The 20,923-nt window shown below is 29.7% G+C and overlaps 1 protein-coding gene across 1 annotated transcript in view; it reads right to left on the reverse strand.

The window, feature by feature from the left end:
* LOC114326885 (kinetochore-associated protein 1) overlaps nucleotides 1-20,923 on the reverse strand; it is a 120,184-nt gene that overhangs the window by 70,834 nt on the left and 28,427 nt on the right. The window contains exons 8-11 of the mRNA XM_050648845.1: nucleotides 19,006-19,255; nucleotides 18,543-18,704; nucleotides 8,922-9,026; nucleotides 2,747-3,085 (exon numbers count right to left, since the gene is read on the reverse strand). Coding sequence (XP_050504802.1) covers nucleotides 2,747-3,085; nucleotides 8,922-9,026; nucleotides 18,543-18,704; nucleotides 19,006-19,255 — 856 coding nt within the window. The remainder of the gene's footprint in view (nucleotides 1-2,746; nucleotides 3,086-8,921; nucleotides 9,027-18,542; nucleotides 18,705-19,005; nucleotides 19,256-20,923) is intronic.

The raw sequence follows: 20,923 nt of genomic DNA on the forward strand, positions 1-20,923 counted from the left end.
TGAGAGTGAAATTGATCTTAAGAAGGATTGCTGGAAAAGAACTACAGGGTAAGATGTAAGGAAATTAGACGCATATGTGGGGTAGACAATATAAATACCTGGTACTCTGGGCTAATTAGCAAAATACAAGGAAAAGTTATTTACCAGCAATTTTATTGCTAGAATCGAATCTTATGATTGTATGTATTAATAATATAGGTATGCAAAGTCGGCAGATAGTGTGCTACTTTTTTTTTATAAACAAAACAGCGCCCGAAAATCGTGTTTTTTTCAATTGTTGCTCTATAACTCCAAAGATTTTAACTTTACACCAAAAACACTCAAATAAAAATTCACCGTAATTAAATTCTGCATAAAGACGTGTTTTCCCGATTTACTTCGACTAAAATTTTCCCCGGAAAATGCGGGTTTTTCCAACAAAATCTATAATTTTTAACTAAAATTTTAGATAAGTAATTGTTTATCAATAACTAAATAACTTGCTAATATAAAAGCACTTCTCGTATAGATTATAATTCCAGAAGCCGATGAAAATTGAATGAACAGTTTAGCAACAATTGAATTGTTAATTAAAAATTTACGGTCGCTATAATAACCACAATAATGAATACATAAGAATAGCTATGATTTTTGTATAAAAACACACTGTACCTATCTAATGTATTTTACAGAATTCAAATTGGACTATTTAAGCAGCCTCAGGAATATTTTTAAATTATAAACATTTTTTGGCTCATAAACAAATAGAATATCTCGGGAAATATTAAATTAAATTAAATTATGAAAACGGTGTTGGAAAAAAAGCGGCAGGACGCTTCTTTTAAAAGAAGAAACGTTTAATTGTGATGAGTGGTTCCTGAGATACAACCGGTCAAAGTTGACTGGCATTTACGGCAAAGATATAAACAATAGGATCATAATTTTCGAACCATCACCATTTTATTTTTGTCCTCTTTCTCCACACCAATCTTCATATCTTTAAAATACTCATAACATATATTATTATAATAAAAACTATCGATATTACGAGTGAAAATTGCCAAAAATAGCAAAATTCCAATCAAAAATTAGGTTGGAGCAAAATGTAATCTCAAAGTTCAAAATCGGTATACCTTAAAAAAATGCATTTTCTCGGCTTCCCATGGAGCAATTTTCTTCATTCTTTTTTTGTTCCCAAGTAAAACGAGTAGAGCCATCTACATAACTAACGCATTATTAAATGTCACACTTGCTTTGTTTTGTTATAATAGATTAATTTATTTAAAAGAAAAGAAAACTACATATTTTTTCTAGTTGTAGACTTTTTTTAGATAAACTTACCACAAGTGTACCTTTTAACGATCAAAATACAAATATTCTCATTTGAAAGCTGTATAATTATTTAAACAATCTTTATTTAAACAAATTAAAATATTTGTTATAATAAATTAATTAATTTGTTATAACAAAACAAAAGCAACTTTGACATTTAATAATGCGTTAGTTAAATGGCTCTACTCGAGTTACTTGGGAACAAAAAAGGAATGAAGAAAATTGCTCCATGGGAAGCCGAGAAAATGAATTTTTGACGTATACCGATTTTGAACTTAGAGATTACATTTTCTCCAACCTATTTTTTGATTGGAATTTTGCTATTTTTGGCAATTTTCATTTGTAATATCGACAGTTTTTATTATAATAATATATGTTATGAGTATTTTAAAATTATGAAAATTGGTGTGGAGAAAAAGGACAAAAATAAAAAGGCGATGGTTTGAAAATTATGATCCTATTGTTTATATCTTTGCCGTAAATGCCGGTCAACTTTGACCGGTTGTATCTCAGGAACCACTCATCACAATTAAACGTTTTTTCTTTTAAAAGAAGCGCCCTGCCGCTTTTTTTTCCAATACCGTTTTCATGATTTAATTTAATTTAATATTTCCCGAGATATTCTATTTGTTTATAAGCCAAAAAATTGTTTATAATTTTAAAATATTCCTGAGGCCGCTTAAATAGTCCAATTTCAATTCTGTAAAGTACATTACAGTCGGAAAAATGAAAGAATACCCATGAACGAACATATAATAAAACACGTTATATTTTCCTGTCACCGTGTCACAACGAAAATTGTCCAGTGCAAGTACCTGTAACAATAATTATTACATGTACTTGCGCTGGCCAATTTTTTGTCTGACACGGTGACAGGAAAATACAGCGTGTTTTATATGTTCGTTCATGGGTATTCTTTCATTTTTCCTACTGTAGATAGGCACAGTGTCTTTTTATACAAAAATCATAGTTATTCTTATATATCGTAATTATTGTGGTTATTACAGCGACCTTAAATTTTTAGTTATCAATTCAATTGTCGCTAAACTGTTCAGTCAATTTCCATCGGCTTCTGGAATTATAATCTATACGAAAAGAGCCTTTATATTACTAAGTTATTTAATTATTGATAGACAATTACTTATCTAAAATTTTAGTTGAAAATTAAAAATATTGTTGGAAAAACCCGCATTTTCCGAGGAAAATTTTCGTCGAAGTAAATCGGGAAAAACACGTCTCTATGCAGAATTTAATTACGGTTAATTTTTATTTGGGTGTTTTTGGAGTAAAGTTAAAATCTTTGGAGTTATAGAGAAAAAATTGAAAAAAAACACGATTTTCGGGCGCCATTTTGTTTGAATGATAGGCACTGTTGAAGAACAACAGGCAGTACTGCCTATATAAAAGAAAAAGAAGAAAAATAAGCAATACTTACTTCTAAATATTCGTTAAGGTGAATAGTTATTCCGAACTTCTTCTTTAACGTTTGAAGAGTTTTCAGCCCTTCAGTAATCGTAGCCAAATGGTCAAAATCCTTATTTGACAAACAGTGTCTCTGGAATGAAATGTAGCTCTTACTTTCTACTCGAATAAGTTTCACGATTTCGTCGACCATTTTGATGGCATTTGCCGGAAAATTGGCGGTATCCCTTTTTTCCATTTGGTATATTTTGTTCAGCAACCAGTTCCCGAACAGGTATAGAGCCGATGGTAGGTGTGTCATTGTAATAGGAATAAATGTTGGTAAGAATGGTTCGTATAGATCCGCTGGTAACTAAAAAATTGTAAATTAAAAATGAATAAACATTTTCCATTTCGTTGCAATATGAAACTACAGAAAGTCGATCTAGACGGCCCAGTTAGCTGAGGCGCAGTCGATCGACAAGTTTAGTGGATTTGCGATTTGCGATCGTTGGTTCGAGCCTCAGCTAGGTCATGAAATTAATAAAAGACCAACGCCGTAGTATAAAACTTCATAGAGTCTACGGCTTGGTCTGGAATAAACTGGCGTCTGATCGGCCCATGGAGGAGCGGTACGGCAAGGGATAAGGGCTTGCAACTTGGTGATACTCCTCCATAGATCCCTACCGAAGGGCGTTGACGCCTAAGAACGGTGTATATACAGGGTGAGGCAGATAAAGGGCCTATTAGAAATATCTCGAGAACTCAAGATAAGAAAATTATGAAAATCGGAATACAGGGGTTTTGAGGTGTGAACTATTTAATGAAAATATTTTCGTCTCTTTGTTACTTCCGGTTATACCGGAAGTTGATTGTAACTTCGTTTTTTTTTAATGGAACACCCTGTATATTTTTCCATTTTGGATTCTCCTTGATTTATTCTTTCTTAAAATATAAGTTTTTGTAATATTATACAGGGTAGGTTAAAAGATAATTACGTTTTTTTATTAATTTTGTAGCAAAATTCACACCCTGTAGAATTGTAGTAGTTTGACATAATAAACTCTGTTTATGTTCAAATGATTTTTAATATAGTCTACTATGTTAAGAATTATTGGTATAGTTAAATTTTTCCTTTTTTGTATACAGGGTTGGTCGAAACTCAAAATGAGTATTTTCTGAGCTTTCTTAAATGGAACACCCTGTATTTTAGTATTGTAATAAAATGTTATTTTATGGTACTTTTTAATTTCTTAAGCAATCGCTATACCTAACTGCTTCAATTTGTGAGTTATTGGTGATTCAAGCCAAACATTAATTGCAACACAAAATACCTGAAATTTTATTAGGTTGGCCGTAAAAATATTCAATCACAAATAATTTTTCGGAAATAAATACATACTAATCGAGACTGATACTTACAATTGCCAATAATGGTTGAGCTATCAAAATATCTACGTAGTTAAGATTGTTGGTGCGATTAACAATTAAGCACAAATTAAAGCAGTTGGGTATAGGGAATGCTTAAGAAATTAAAAAGTACCATAAAATACCATCTCATTACAATACTAAAATATAGTGTGTTCCATTTAAGAAAACTCAGAAAATACACATTCCGAGTTTCGACCCACCCTGTATACTAAAATTCAGAATTTAGCTATACTAATAATTGGTAACAATAGAAGACCATATTAAAAATCATTTGAACATATAAAGGGATTTTGATGTAAAACTACTACAATTCTACAGGGTGTGAATTTTGTTACGAAATTAATAAAAAAACGGAATTATCTTTTAATCTACCCTGTATAATATTACAAAACCTTATATTTTAAGGAATAAGAAATCGAGGAGAATCGAAAAACGTAAAAGTATATAGGGTAACCCATTTAAAAAACGAAGTTACAATCAACTCCCGGTATAACCGGAAGTAGCAAAGAGACCAAAATATTTTCATTAAATAGTTCACACCTCAAAACCCCGATATTCCAATTTTCATAATTTTCTTTACTTTAGTTCTCGAGATATTTCTAATAGGCCCTTTATCTGCCTCACCCTATATACAGCGTGTCCAATTAAGTCGGCATCATATGGGAAACTTTTTTATTCTTAGTTTTATGGAAAAAAAGTTATTCTTTATAAAAAATTGTGCCTGGTCTAAAATTTAAAATGCAACCATCAGTTATCAATTTTTTTAAGCCGTATACGAGGTATGTCAAAAAATATGAATTTTACTCAAGAGTAAAGTAGCTTTATTTTTGACAATATTGAAAATTGTTATAATAAAAAGTTGTTTGGAATTAAGAACTATATTCTAATATGCAATTTCATCCTCCCAATAGAAAAAAAAAATTGAAAATTTTACTAACCAACATTATTTTTAGTTATTTATTTGAATTATGATAACTCTTTTATTATTAATTTTATGAAAAACAGTTATTCTTTATAAAATGTTCTGCAGGATCTAACACCTAAAATACAACCATCTTATATCAAATTTTTTCAATTTTATACAAGGTATGTCAAAAAATATGAATTTGCTCAAGAGTGCTTCAATAAAATACCGTTATTTTTTACAATATTGAAAATTGTGCTTATGTAAAGTTGTTTAGAACTAAAAACCATGTTCTAATATGTAATTCCATCCTTCTTATTGAAATATTCTGAGCTGTAGAGGTACTTTATTCTTGATGGAAATTCATCTTTTTTGACGTACCTCGTATAAAATTAATCAAATTTGATATTAGATGGTTGTATTTAAGGTTTTTAACCATGCAGAACTTTTTACAAAGCATAAGTGTTTTTCGTAAAATTAATAATAAAAGAGTTATCATAATTGAAATAACTGAAAATAATGTTGGTTATCCATAATTTAAAAAAATTCAATTTTTTTTCAATTAGAAGGATGAAATTGCATATTAGAATATAGTTCTTAATTCCAAACAACTTTTTTTATAACAATTTTCAATATTGTGAAAAATAAAGCTACTTTACTCTTGAGTAAAATTCATATTTTTTTACATACCTCGTATACGGCTGAAAACATTGATAACTGATGGTTGTATTTTAAGTTTTAGACCATGCACAACTTTTTATAAAGAATTACTTTTTTTCCTAAAACTAAGAAAAAAGAGTTTCCCATATGATGCCGACTTAATTGGACACGCTGCATACGAAACTACAGCCGTATTATATTTTAGTTCAATCCGAGAGTGCCGCAAGCAACCTACCGTTTTCGAGACTTAATGTCTCTCGTCAGAAAGTGCATATGCGCTCTCTCTGACTGAACCAGAATAAATGCCGGCCTCCCGTGTCGGATTGTAACGGAAAAAATGGCAGGGATGCCCTAGCAACATCTGCTAGAAAAAAGTTTAAGTTTTAATCTAATGGCACATAAAACAAAATTTAAAATATTATTTTACATTTCACTAGATTAAAAATGTTGGAAAAAACTCATACAGAAGTAAAAACTTCAAATTGTATACTGGTATAAAATCAATTTGAAGTTTTTACTTCTGTATGAGTTTTTTAAACTATGATATACAGCCAACTATTGGGATTTTCCCATTGATTTTTTTTTGATTTTATAAAAATATTGGGGCCATTTTCTGGTTACACCTCCGAGGCTTCTAAAAATGCAAGCCATAACGGATGCCGAGACTAAAGAAGATGAGGGAATTTTACAATATATAATTCACGTCCCATCTGCTCAGCGCGGTAAAGTTCCAACGAAAATGAATCCCTCGTACTCCGATTGGAGTAAAAATGCAAGTTAAAAATGAATAAACATTTTCAATTTTGTTGCAATATGAAACTACAGCCGTATTACATTTTAGTTCAATCAGAGAGTGCCGCAAGCAACCTACCGTTTTCGAGACTTTTTAGTCTCGTCAGAAAGTGCATATGCAGCTCTCTCTGACTGAATCACAATAAACCCCGATCTCCAGTCTCGGATTGCAACGAACGAAATGGCAGTGATGCCCTAGCGACATCTGCTAGAAAAAAGGAAAAAGTCTTAGTTGTATCTAATAGCACATAAAATAAAATTTAAAATATTATTTTACATTCCAGCAGCTTAAAACTGTTGGAATCATTTTCTAGTTACACCTCCGAAGCTTCTAAAAATGCAAGCCATAACGGATGCTGAGACTAAAAATGAGTAATAATAACTCATTTAATCCAAATAATATTTTAGTAAGTTTTGACATAAACAGTTTATTTACAAATGTACCATTAGATAAAACTTTAAACATAATCAAAACGAAATTAGAGAATGATAATACATTGGCAACTAGGACAAGACTAAATGTATCAGCTATAATGGAGTTATTGACATTATGTACCCATAATACCTATTTTCAACTAAACAATGAATTCTATAAACAAAATTTTGGTCTAGCAATGGGCTCTTCTTTATCTCCATTATTGGCTAATATATTTATGGAGGATTTCGAAACTAATATTATTTCTAAACAAAATTTAAAACCCACAGTATGGTGGAGATATGTAGATGATGTGTTTTCAATATGGCCTCATAGATCAGAATTGTTGGATACGTTCCTGAATATTATAAACGATCAAGAAGAGACAATAAAATTTACAATGGAAAAGGAATACAATAACAGCCTACCTTTCCTCGATGTTTTGATCTCAAAGAAGGATATTGGATATGAGACTCAAGTGTATAGAAAACCAACACACACCAACAGATATCTCAATTACAAGTCAAATCACAACATCAACGTTAAAAAGGGAATCATTAAATCCTTATATGATAGAGCCAAAATTACTTGTTCTAACGAAAATTCCTTTTTAGCAGAAAAACAATTGTTAACATCTGTTTTATTAAAAAATGATTATCCTTTATCGTTTATAAATAAGGAATTGTCAAGATTGGATCGAATGGAACAGAACAACTTAGAACGGGATCCTACAACATTCACCAGAAATAATACGAGGAAAATATCAATACCATATATAAAAGGACTATCCGAGAAACTTAAAACAATAGGAAATAAATTCAACATTTCAACAACATTCAAAACAACAAACACATTGAGATCTATTCTATCTAAAACTAAACCTAACAATGATCAAGAAAGAACAAAGAATTGCATTTATAAAATACCTTGTGAATGCGAACAATTTTATTTAGGTGAGACATCAAGACCATTAGACGTTAGAATAAGTGAACATCAATCCTATATTAAAAATAGAGAATTTGAGAGATCTCAAATATGTCAACACGCATGGGATAATGAACATAGAGTTCAGTGGAGAGATTCAAGTATAGTCCTGAAAGAAACAGATAGTAAAAAGAGAAAAATCAAAGAAGCGGCTCTAATTATGCTAAACGAAACCAATTGTGTCGCAAATTCCTCGGTAGAATGCAGTAGGATGTGGTTACCCATACTGAAAGAGGAAGTCAATAGAAAGAAAATACCAAGATTAGTAAGTCAATAATATCGAGCTAGTACATATTTTATATTTTAGTATTACTTATATATCTAGTATTATTAATATTATTTATAATTTAAACATGTTACAAGTCAGAATTTGGTATTATTTTTTGAGAGTAAATTAATGTAAGACCAAATACTTACGATGTCGGGATAGTATCACAGGGTTTTTCCTGGTTTTCCCTTGTGATTTACTATGAAGTCTCTAACGCGAGAATTTTACTGTCGTTGCATTTGGTTGTCTTTTTAAAGACATATCACATGCTATAATTTTTTATGACGGATATTCTTGAGTTGGGGTTAATTTCATGTAATCGAATGAACTATCTTTCAGTAAGTCGTCCCAGGAACGCAACTCATAAATATTGGCAATATCATTTTAAAGTCTTCTACTTTAAAATGTATAATATATGTCTGAATTGCCAATATAAATGAGTGAGATTAAATAAATTATTAGAAGAATTTTTTTTGCTTAGCAACAACACTTTAGTTTATTTTAGTAATATTTTGTATTTTGACAACGGCACCCGATTTGGGCGTCGAAACGTTAATAAAATTATTTTTTTCATTTTAATTGTGGCTTATTTCCCATATAAATAATTAATCATAAAAATGCCACAAGGAAATAGCTTCAGAACAACATTAAAAATGAGGGAATTTGAATTATGCAAAAAAATGTACTTTGGTTATTTAGAGACAACATTCATTGACACATTCAACATGAAACATAAGTTCATATATTATACTTACATTATTTAATATTTCCAATATATCTTCTACGTGTTGCAGATTCAAAGAACTTAGATCTGTAGCACCCAATCTACTATATACTATGATGGCATCTTGAACTCGATACTACAAATTAATGTCAATATTACAATCATTACTTATCAGTGTGTTAACATGTTTCAATTTATCCTATTCTATTCACACTTGACCACTAAATACGTGGTTGGTCCGATAATTACTTAGCCTCTCCGCCCGATGGCGCCACTATCGCAAGAAAAATCTACTATCGTGTAACACATTCTTGTAGACTGCCTATATCAAAATCTGAGCCGAATCGGGCACATAGTCACAGCATAATAAACGAAACCAGCAAGGACACTCCCCGATGCCGCCTTTGAAGTTGGAAAGTACAGAGTCGCCATTTTTAGCGTAGTACTTACATCTCATTTGATGTTATGTGTTCGTTCGTCAGTGTTGCCGATGTCACTATATGAAATTATATTAAGCCACTGCTAAAATTATCAGATTTTGCCAAAAATTATGTTAAAATTTTTGATGTTGGTAGTTTCTAAGGGTAATAAAAATACATTAAGAAAAAAGTTATTTTATTTAACTTGTTAATTCAAAAATACTTGTAACAAAATTATTTGTAATATATTATACTATTAAAACTACATCTGGAACGCTTTCAAATATTTCCTCATCCTCATCTTGTGAAAATGAAGACTTTATGTGATTAAAATAATTTAACATTTTTTGTCTGTTTGAAAGGAGTAACATTCTTTTACTCCTTCACTTTTGCTAACACTAATTTAATATTTGCTGACACATCGCATTTAAACGTCGACAGACAACGATATCTAAGAAAACGTGATTTTTTTATTTCTTCATTGGTGCAGTATCAGTTATTGCACTGACTGTATTACACGTAAGAGATTATTTTTGAAGATTTTCTGAAATTTCTGCAAAAGATTAACAATACAATCGCCATTCATCGTCAATATTTTGTGTTTTGTCCCAATTATTGACATAATTCCCACAGGCATAGGTATAAAATTATGTTAAAAAATATTTATTATCAGAATGTCATAAAAGTTAAGTAAATCTGATAATTATGTACAAATCGGCAACACTGTCGATTTTCTACACTGTCTGGTACTACGCACAAAATGGCCGACGATCTGCGCAGTGATAGTGCGCGAACTTTTCCCGCCTTCTAGTGTGTCATTGCTGTTGCGTTTATTATGCTGTGACATAGTTTTGTTTTGACCGCGTGTGGAAGCGGGCGTGTCTGAGGAATTTAGAAAAATGAAAAAAGAGCAACATGAGTCGGTGATTCAAGTCTCGTTTTTGGAAGGGAAATCCCGCAGCGAAATCAAAAACGCATTAATTCTGTGTACGCGTGACTCTTCTCCTCCGATAGTGACCGTCAACAATTGGTTTACTGAGTTTCAACCATAGATTTAAGAAGCCCATTTAAGGTGTTTTCATTAATCTAAGGTTTCAACGTAGCCGCTCGTCGATTTTTGATAAGTCGCACACAGGTGCCCCGAAAAGGGCTACCACGGAAAATAACGTGAAATAAATCCACGATCTCGTATTGGCAGACCGCCGACTGAAGGTGCGCGAGATAGTTGGGGCAGTAAGCGTCTCAAAAGATCTCGTTGGTTATAACGATGATAATAATATAACAAAATTATTTTTATTCAATAAATAGGCTATTGATTATATTCAAAATAAGATAGCTAAAAGGAACTACAACGTTAACGGGGTTTTATTATTTCATATAGTCAATGGACATCTATATATGAAAAAACCGCGGAGTGCTACCATTTAAAGTGGTGCGTTTTTGAGAAATGGGTGAATTAGTCTCTGGGCACAGGTTACATTAGGGTGAGTTCTATGCACTTTTGGTACAAACATATCTACATAAAAATTGTTCCTGGTTAAATTTCGTATCTAAATATCACTATTTAAAGTCAATGATACTTTTTTTTACAAAAATATATTCAAAAGAAAAAGCACAAAATAACCCAAAAGAAAGATATTTTGTTTTTTGTCCCATAACTTTTGTCCACGAGGATATAGGTATAGACATTGCTTTACAGAAAAAAAATCTTCATATGTTTTCTTTAAAATGTTGTTTAGTAGAGGTAATTAGGATTTATAGTTTTCGAGATATGATTTTTCAAATTTCGCCACTCACAGCAATTTTGGGCAATTTTCCTTGTTATTTCGCAAATATTGTTCTGTAACTTTTTTCTACGTAACTTTAGGTATATGCAATGGTACACGTAATAGGAATAGAAATCAATTACCTTTAAGATGGTCTACTGTATAATGTTGTACGACTTTTTTTTAAAGAGATTATGGTTTTTAAATGTTTTATACTTTTAACGATTTTTTATAATATAATATAAAAATAAAATAATATTATATAATATATTATATATTATATAATATTATATTATATATTATATATTATATATTATATTATAATACCCAATATAAAAAACATATCTATTATTTTTTACGATTATTTTTGAAATTTCTCATAACTTTTTTCTTCTACATTTAGGTATATATTATATTATATAAAAAAAGCTTATTTTGTTTACTTTAAAATGGTGTATTACAAAAAATTCTAGGATTATTTTTGAATAAGATAATATTTCTCAAAATGTATTAAGTACTTGCAACGATTTTTGATTTTAGGTTTATTTTTTAAATTTCTCATTATACCTTTTTTTTCTTGTACAGGAATATACTATATATTGCTCAAAAAAGATGGCTTACTTTCTGTTCTTTAAAATGGTGTATCATCTATATTTAAATAATGGAAACCGATTGATTCGTTGGTATTTTTTACCTGTATTATTTAAAATTATTTCATTTACAAAAATTACAAAAACACTAGTCTTAGAAAACATCACTTTAGTTAAAATTATTTAAACGTTGACATTTAAAAAATTTTTAGAATCAAAGTCCATCTCTTCGTTAGCATTAGATTCAATGTCTTCCTCTGACACCTCAGTTATCTTAGAGTTCCCACAATTAGTACCCATGCACATGCACCCTTTGCAGAATATTGAACAACTAATTCCTATCTTCCTACAACCGCAGTTTTTTGTACATTCTTTGGTACATTTACATGCTATTTTTTCAAGCAAAGCTTGTGGTGCAGGAGCTTCAAGTCAAGTCCGAGTCAAGTGGATCGAAAGTATTACCTATAAAAAATAAGATTCAATCATAACACACAATCACATAAAAAAATTACAATGAGAAATTTAAAAAATAATCCTAAAATCAAAAATCGTTGCAAGTACTTATTACATTTTGAAAAAGCATATCTTATTCAAAAATAATCCTAGAATTTTTTATAATACACCATTTTAAAGAAACCAAAATAAGCTTTCTTTTTATTATACAATATATACCTAAATGTAGAAAAAAAAGTTATAATGGAAAATTTAAAAAATAATCGTAAAAAATATAATGTGTGTGTTTATGTTTTATTGGCACTGGTTTAAGCAACCAACTGGCCAGTCAATGTAAAAAATATAAAAACTCGTTAAAAGTATAAAATCTTGAAAAGATAACCTCTTTAAAAGAAGTCGTACAACATTATACAGTAGAACATTTTAAAGGTAATTGATTTCTATTCCTCTTACGTGGACCATTGAATATGCCTAAAGTTACGTATAAAAAAGTTACAGAACAATATTTGCGAAATAACAAGGAAAATTGCCCAAAATTGCTGTGAGTGGCGAAATTTGAAAAATCATATTTCGAAAACTATAAATCCTAATGACCTCTACCAAACATCATTTTAAAGAGAAAATATGTAAGTTTTTTTTTCTGTGAAGCAATGTCTATACCTATATACCCGTGGACAAAAGTTATGGGACAAGAAACAAAATTTCTTTCTTTTGGGTTTCTTTGTGCTTTTTCTTTTGAATATATTTTTGTAAAAAAAAGTATCTTTGACTTTAAAAAGTTATATTTAGATAGGAAATTTAACCAGGAACAATTTTTATGTAGACGTGTTTGTACCAAAAGTGCATAGAACTCACCCTAATGTAACCTGTGCCCAGGGACTAATTCACCCATTTCTCAAAAACGCACCCCTTTAAATGGTAGCACTCCGCGGTTTTTTCATATATAGAGATTCATTGACCATATGAAATAATAAAACCCCGTTAATGTTGTAGTTCCTTTCTATAGTACATAATCAATAGCCGAAAATAACTAAGACAAATATAAGCCATATTATGGTTCTTTTCATGAGGACTTTTCAGTGCGTCACAAATGATAGAAAAAAAGGTTAGTCCGTGATAATATACTTTTATAACATGACATTTTAGTTAAATCTGACAGTTGTCAAATTTTATTTGCAATTGGGCATAAAAATAAATTAATCGTCTTTATTGCATTTATAAAATGGTATTTTCTTTGATTTGTATAGTTTTATAAATTGTACAGATTATATTTGTAGATATATTATATAATTAGTAAATAATTTTTTTCTATTATAGCGCCATCTATCGACAACTAGAATAATCACCGAACTAGAATAATTACCAAAGTAATCACCGACGTGCCTTTTTTCTGTCATATACAATTTAATGCGTTAGAAAGAAATCGAAAAACTGTGACGCACTGAAAAATGCTCATGAGAAAAACCATAACAATATTTAATAATTGTAACAATTAATGTGATATTAAGGAAATTAGTCTAAAATAAATGTTCAAAATGTACCTTCAACGTCTATGCAATTTTGTAATAGAACAATACAGTCGAACCCGCTTATTAGAATATCCCGGTTTATGGAATATAAATTTAAGTTCCCGAAACGTTTCCATTTACTCCTTAATAAATTTATCCGTTTATTGGAATATGTTCTTATTAGATAATACTGCTTATTAGCATATTTTGCAGGTCAATGAATATTTTTTTTTACAATTTACTAAAAATTTAAATTATGTTTGGTATTATGGTTTGTCGTCAAGGGCCTGTAGTGATGGATTAGATATTATTAGGGTAATAAATATTTATTACTTTGTTACGAGAACCAATTCGATCTTTAGCCGACAAATGCATGGGTCATAAAGTAATTTTTATTTGTCTACACAAAGGCACTGCTGCCTGTTATAAAATTGTTAGAAGCAGTTTATTTAGAATTCACCCAAGACCCAAAAGTACCTACTTGTTTACAAGATGTGAATTATGGCTTTGTTAAATTCGAAAAGAAAGATCTTACTTTAACCCGACGTGAAGTTGAATAATGTAACAATCCATTTCTTGCCGCCAATAAAACTTCGATTCAACCAATGGATTAAGGATGACCACACAGATTAACAACAAAAAAGCTATAATTACCGATAATTTCTCAAGAAAAAATAAGTAAATTTGATATATATACAGGGTGCGCCAAACCTCTGGTCTTCTTTGATTACGGCTAAACTATGAGATATACAAAAAAATGTTTATAACAAAACTAATGTGTATCAAAAAGGTCTATAATTTAAAATTATTTTCATTTATACAGGGTGAGTCAGAATGACGGTATGAACCAAAGTTGTATTTTTTTAAATGGAACACCCTGTATATTAAATCATTTTTGAATATAATATTTAAAAATATGAAAAATTTGTATAAGGTCTTATAGGCCTAAAGTTAATAATTTTCGAAATATTTACATTTTTATTGAGAAAAATGGTAATATTTATAGGGTTGTGGATTATGTTTCCAAGGAAATAAAAATTTAGGTGATAGGTCAAAGTTTTTAAAATATAGTGTTATTTTTAAATAATTTAATATTTTTTACTTTTAGCCATAAAATATACAGTGTGATCACTATTTGCAAAACAAAATTTTCTCATTTTTTTTAAATGGGACACCCTGTATATTAGTTTTGCGTTTGGTAGTAAATATTACAACCTTTCTTTTGGTATAAGGTTGTATGCACCTAGCATGTTTCGTTTTGTAGATATTTTAAAAAAACTATAGATTTTACGTTTTTGCGGATTTTTTATTTAAAAATTTTTTTGCAAAAAAAATAATTATGATCTGGTTTTAGAAACATACACTAAAATATAAAATATGAAAATAAAAACGTAATTAAAGATTAAAATAAATCGTATGCTAGTACAAATCAATTGAATTTAATAACTTTAAATTATTTTACAAAAAATATTTTACCATATTAATGAATACATAAATTAGTTACTAAATTAAATAAACAACCAAATTTTAAATCAATCGTAGTAATTCTTCTACCGCAGCAACTTTCCTATACCAAATTAATTGTTAGTTATATTGTATTTACGAGTAAGATCAGTTAATAACTTTTTAATTTACCTACATCTTGAGAACGTATAAAGTATGCTTTGAAACAAATGAACGTTATGGAAGTATATTAAGAAGTAAATAGTATCTATGTACCTACTCGTGTCACAAAATCTGGTAATAATTTCTAATGGTTTCGCCCAAAACTAATGTCATATCCAAAAATGTTTCGGTTAAAAAATTAAAATTTAAAATATAAAAAATTGTTAGGAAAATTTCAACTACAAAATTATTACCAGTTTTTGTGACACCAGTAAATACTATTTATATTAATAAATAATTTGGATGATACATTTAACATTCATTTGTTTCAAAGCATACTTTATAATAATTTTTATATTCTCAAGATGTATGTAAGTAAATTTAAAAGGTAAATTAAAAGTTTAACTAAATACAATTTAACTAACCATTAATTTGGTACAGGAAAGTTGCTGTATTTGGTTGTTTATTTAATTTAGTAACTAATTTATGCATTCATTAATATGGTAAAATATTTTTTGTAAAATAATTTAGTTATTAAATTCAATTGAATTGTACTAGCATACGATTTATTTTAATCTTTAATTACGTTTTTATCTTCATATATTTTAGTGTATGTTTCTAAAACCAGATTATAATTATTTTATTTGCAAAAAAATTTTTAAATAAAAAATCCGCCAACACGTAAAATCTTAAAATAAAATAAAAAACACGAAAATTATTAACTTTAGGCCTATAAGACCTTATACAAATTTTTCATATTTTTAAATAATATATTCAAAAATGATTTAATATACAGGGTGTTCCATTTAAAAAAATAAAACTTTGGTTCATACCGTCGTTCTGACTCACCCTGTATAATTGAAAATAATTTTAAATTATAGACCTCTTTGATACACATTAGTTTTGTTATAAACATTTTTTTGTATATCTCATAGTTTAGCCGTAATCAAAGAAGACCAGAGGTTTGGCGCACCCTGTATGTATTTTAATAAGAAAATATTTACATATCTACATATTGCATACATTTCATATTAATTACCTATATACTGTATTCATTCACATACATATAATGTAATTTGGTATTTAACACATACATAGATAAGTAGTAGTTACACTACTGTATTATTGACGTAAAAAGACCTAAAACCATTTACATATATACTGATTATGTAGGTACATATATGATATACATATTGGCATAGTATGTAAATAATATTATTACGTATATTCGGTACACTTATTTCGACTAGCCACCAATGATTGGTTATTAGAATATCCCGGTTATAAGAATATTTTTGCCTGGAACAAAGGCTATTCCAATAAGCGGGTTCGACTGTATTATTAAATGCTCCTCTTTATTCTATTTTTCATATCATCTGGCGTTGTTGGAGGCTTCTGATATGCAAGGTTTTTTGTATGACCCCACATGAAAAAAACAATTTTGGAAAATTCCGTTAATTGCGGTGGCCAAACAGTTGGTCCTCCTCTGCCTATCCACCTCTCAGGAAAGTAATTATTTATATTTTATATACAGCTAATTATTTAGATGGTTGTGAATAAAAGCAGTGTGGTGAACTGGTGGTGTAACAACCAGATATATGACAACATTCAAACAGTCGTCAAAAAATGTGGGCCAATCACATAATCGCCAACATTACCACTCCAAACATTTATAGATCACCTAGTTTGTCTATGAGTGTTAATAAAGTAGGGATTGCTTGATGCATAGTAATGAAAATTAGTATGAAAATTATATCATTAATAACAGCGCATCACAATCTGCAATTAGGAAGGTTTTACTAAAAATTTCCTGGCTTAGGATACTATTGATATAACAATTCAATAAAAATAATTTTGTTTTATTATTATATACAAGACATATTTTTTTTGTAGGAATTTTATGATTCTTAAATATTAGGGACATATATATGATAATTCCTTAATATCACATTTATTGATACATTTATTGCATATTGTTATGGTATATATTTTTTGTTAGATATTTATTGAATAAAAATAATTTTGTTAGATTATTATCACTCAATACTACTTTCTACTAGACAAATTGAATGTAGTTCCGAAATTTGAAGAAAACTAAAAGTATCTCCGAAAGTAATGAGTTTAGGTATAGGGAATGCTATATAAAAATGAAAGAGTGCCATAAATACAACATTTCAAAAAATAAAATATAGGGTGACCCATTTAAAAGAATTGAAAAAATCGTGTTTGGGTTTTGTAGTTCACCCTGTATACAAATATTTGTCAATGATTTCAATGAAACTTAATTTAAAAACTGCAGTAAGTATATTGTTTACCTTCTTGTAGAAAATAAATAATTGTTTATGAATTACTTCTTTATATACATGGTGTTAATCTCATAGGGATTTCGAAATAAAAATGGTCATAACTTTTTAAATACTCTGTATAGTAATACGAAACCTGATATTATAAAAACAAGAATTATGAGAGGAATATAAATATGGAAAAATATATAGGGTGTCACATTTAAAAAATTATATGTTTGATATACCACGCAGTTACTGATCACCCTGTAGAATGACATATTTTCCAAGTCTGGAGAATATCATTGTCTACATTTTTTCTAAATAACTTTTTTTGGTATTCTATATTCTATACCATAATGGAATTATCGTCCGATCCCGCACTAAAAACTCACCCTGTGTATTATTTACTTCCTGGAAAAGCGCAAAACGGTCACAGAGCTTTACTATGCCGCATTATTGGGCCTATTCGACGACGAATTTCAGAAAAACAGCCCTAATTGAGGAAGAAAAAAGTACTCCTCCACCATGACAACCTCCGCCTCACACCTCCGTAGTCGCCATAGCCAAATTGCTCAAATGGGGCTACGAACTGCTGTCTCATGCACCGTACTATCCAGATTTGTACCCCGTCGGTCGGTGTACTTTGATATGTAACGGTCGCGGTATATTTTTGAATTTTTAATTAGATAAATTATTAGATTTAGTGTAATAAATAAATTAGATATCGTAGTTTGTAAAATAAAGGATATGAATTCAGTGTTTCATTTGTTTAGATGTAAGGTATTAAAAATATATAAAGTCAACTAAAACTAAACATTAGTGCCTAAAGGATCATAGAAAAGTCAAGGTTTTGTAACACTATGTTCAGAAATAAATTACTACTTTTCCAAATTTTTTGTTATTCTTTTGAAGGCTACATAAATACTTATCGGATCGCCCTAGTATACAGGGTCATAAGTGATACTAATCACTCAAATTGTGATTGTACAAATTAATTATAAGTGATTAAGAAGTATGTGTACTTACAGCTTTCAAGTAGCTCTTGACTTCCAAAAGCAGGTTACACATTGAGAAATTGGTCCAAGCTAGAATGTCCCCACCATGTGACAAAGCCATGAAGGTATCGAATTTGAACAGAAGATCTAACATTGTTTCTTTCATGCTCAAAACATCATCTTTCCTTTCATCCTAGTAATGTAAAATAAAATAATATGAATAAATAATTATTTCGTTGTAAAACGAAACAAAACCCGTCTTATTTTAGTAGTTCAGAGAGCGCCAAAAGCACCCTGGCTGGCATCAATCCTTATTAGAATATCCTCAGAGAGTGCATATCTGTTTCTCTCTGAACCACCAAAACTCGGGCCGCCTGAGTCGGGCGGCCAGCATCAATTTACAACGAAATAACCTGATTATTTTCACGTTATGCGGGGGCACGCTTATTTTCAAGCTTCATGAAGTTTTAAAGAATGTTTTAAATACAACTCACCCCAGGCTTTGGTGTAATTTTAGATCCGTACGTCAATATTTGCCTCACATCATCAAAGTTAGGACAATCCACGTTGGTGCAGCACTGTAAGTTAAACTGAGCATCGTTTATAGAGTCCATCAAATTTAACAAATCTTTAATGTCCCCGCTACTGCATTTTGATTTATCAACAATCAACTGAGCCTTCGCTTTTAGAATTATGGAAGGGTCAATGTTGAATGTTTTCGCAAATTGTTCTGCTTCCACAAACCTGTTGAAAAAAATAAAGTGATAATGTATTTGAGCTCAGGAAAATAAGTAAATAAGTATATTTTGGCGACTGGCACTGGCCGGCTAGATCAACCGATTTAAGGCTATGGGTACATAATTCGCAAATATTTTACGTGTATCCCTACTTTTTCTGTCTTTACACGGCAAATTACGTGTAGTAAAATTCACACTGGTGTGGATATGTAAACATTACTAGAATGTCATTCTACTTGAAAATGTCATAATTAATTTAAAGAGATGGCTTTTGAATGTTCTTGGATAACTGTTATTTTTATAATTGCAAATTATTAATTCAGTTAATAAATGTGATAATTTTTTCACTAACTATGTTTTCAGTGATTGTAATAATTTATTTGTACAACAAAAACTAATAATCAATCGAGAAAAGAGGAAAAGTGTTAAAGTGATTTTTTAATAATATGTTGTTATTTTGGAACGCTTACAATTTTGAACATCTCTAACAACAAAATACTTGGATCACAGGATATATCTGATGTATTCTCTGCTTGGATCTTTCACAAATAATACACAATAAATAACTTTTTATTAAGTTCACGTCTTAAATCAATTATTTATCAAATACACTATATATCAATAATATTTAATCAATTTCTCAAAATATTCCCGATGCAATGTCAAATATTTAAAATTGTCACTGATTGTCAGTGTCTGACTGACAATATATGCTGACAATATTATATTCGGTTGAGTGCGTTGTAAGACAAAGACAGATTTGGAAAATATTACCACGGCATTGTGTTCATTTTTTTCAAATCCTGAAAAAACCAATAAATATTTTTGAAAAATTTAAACGCAGAATGAAAGACTAAATTATTACCGAGGGCCGAAAGTCCCTTAGAATAAATAAAAAGTTTATTTTGAATGAGATATTTGAATTTAAAAATCACACTAAATTTTCTTAGTTTTTTCACCCCTGTAACTTATTAAAATAAACATTGTAGAAGTTCTCAGGGACTTTCGGCCCTCGCTAATAACGTAATCTTTCATTCTGCGTTTAAATTTTTCCAAAATACTTATTAGTTTTCTCAGTATTTGAAAAAAATGAATCCCCATTTGAATAGCATTGCAGCCGAAAATACGTTCCGATCCTCTTAACGATTTCAGACTTCTTTTTATTGAATTTTTTGAAGACGCGGGTTTAAGTCGACAAGGCCTCAGACATTTAGAGCTCTTATGGACAATAATCGCTAGAATTGCGGGAACCTGTAACCCGAAGTTCTTGCAAGAGTGATGGAAATGCCATAAAACGGGCCCATATGGGGATGAGTTGAGTTCACTCCCAAAATATGAATATTACCTGACTACGTAAAAGGTGATGTTTCAATTCACTCCCAGACGATTTTAAGCCGTCATTAATAAAAGTAATTATTATTATCTGGACACTGTTGACAAATCATTCGTTTAAAAGTATATTTCTTATTAGACGTTCTTGCACATCTACATCTAATTGGGATGATTTTTAAAAATGCAACTTGGTAATAATTCAAGAAAAGAAAGTTTCATTGTTATGTTCTTGTTAATATTTGGTCACTAAGTTTCATTGAATACATATATTAGAGTAAATACGAAATTGCTATAACTGCCTCGCTTACTTTTTTGCAACATATTTGATATATTTTATATAAAT

Source organism: Diabrotica virgifera, chromosome 4 (genome assembly GCF_917563875.1).
Source record: "Diabrotica virgifera virgifera chromosome 4, PGI_DIABVI_V3a".
Taxonomy (NCBI): Eukaryota; Metazoa; Arthropoda; class Insecta; order Coleoptera; family Chrysomelidae; genus Diabrotica; species Diabrotica virgifera.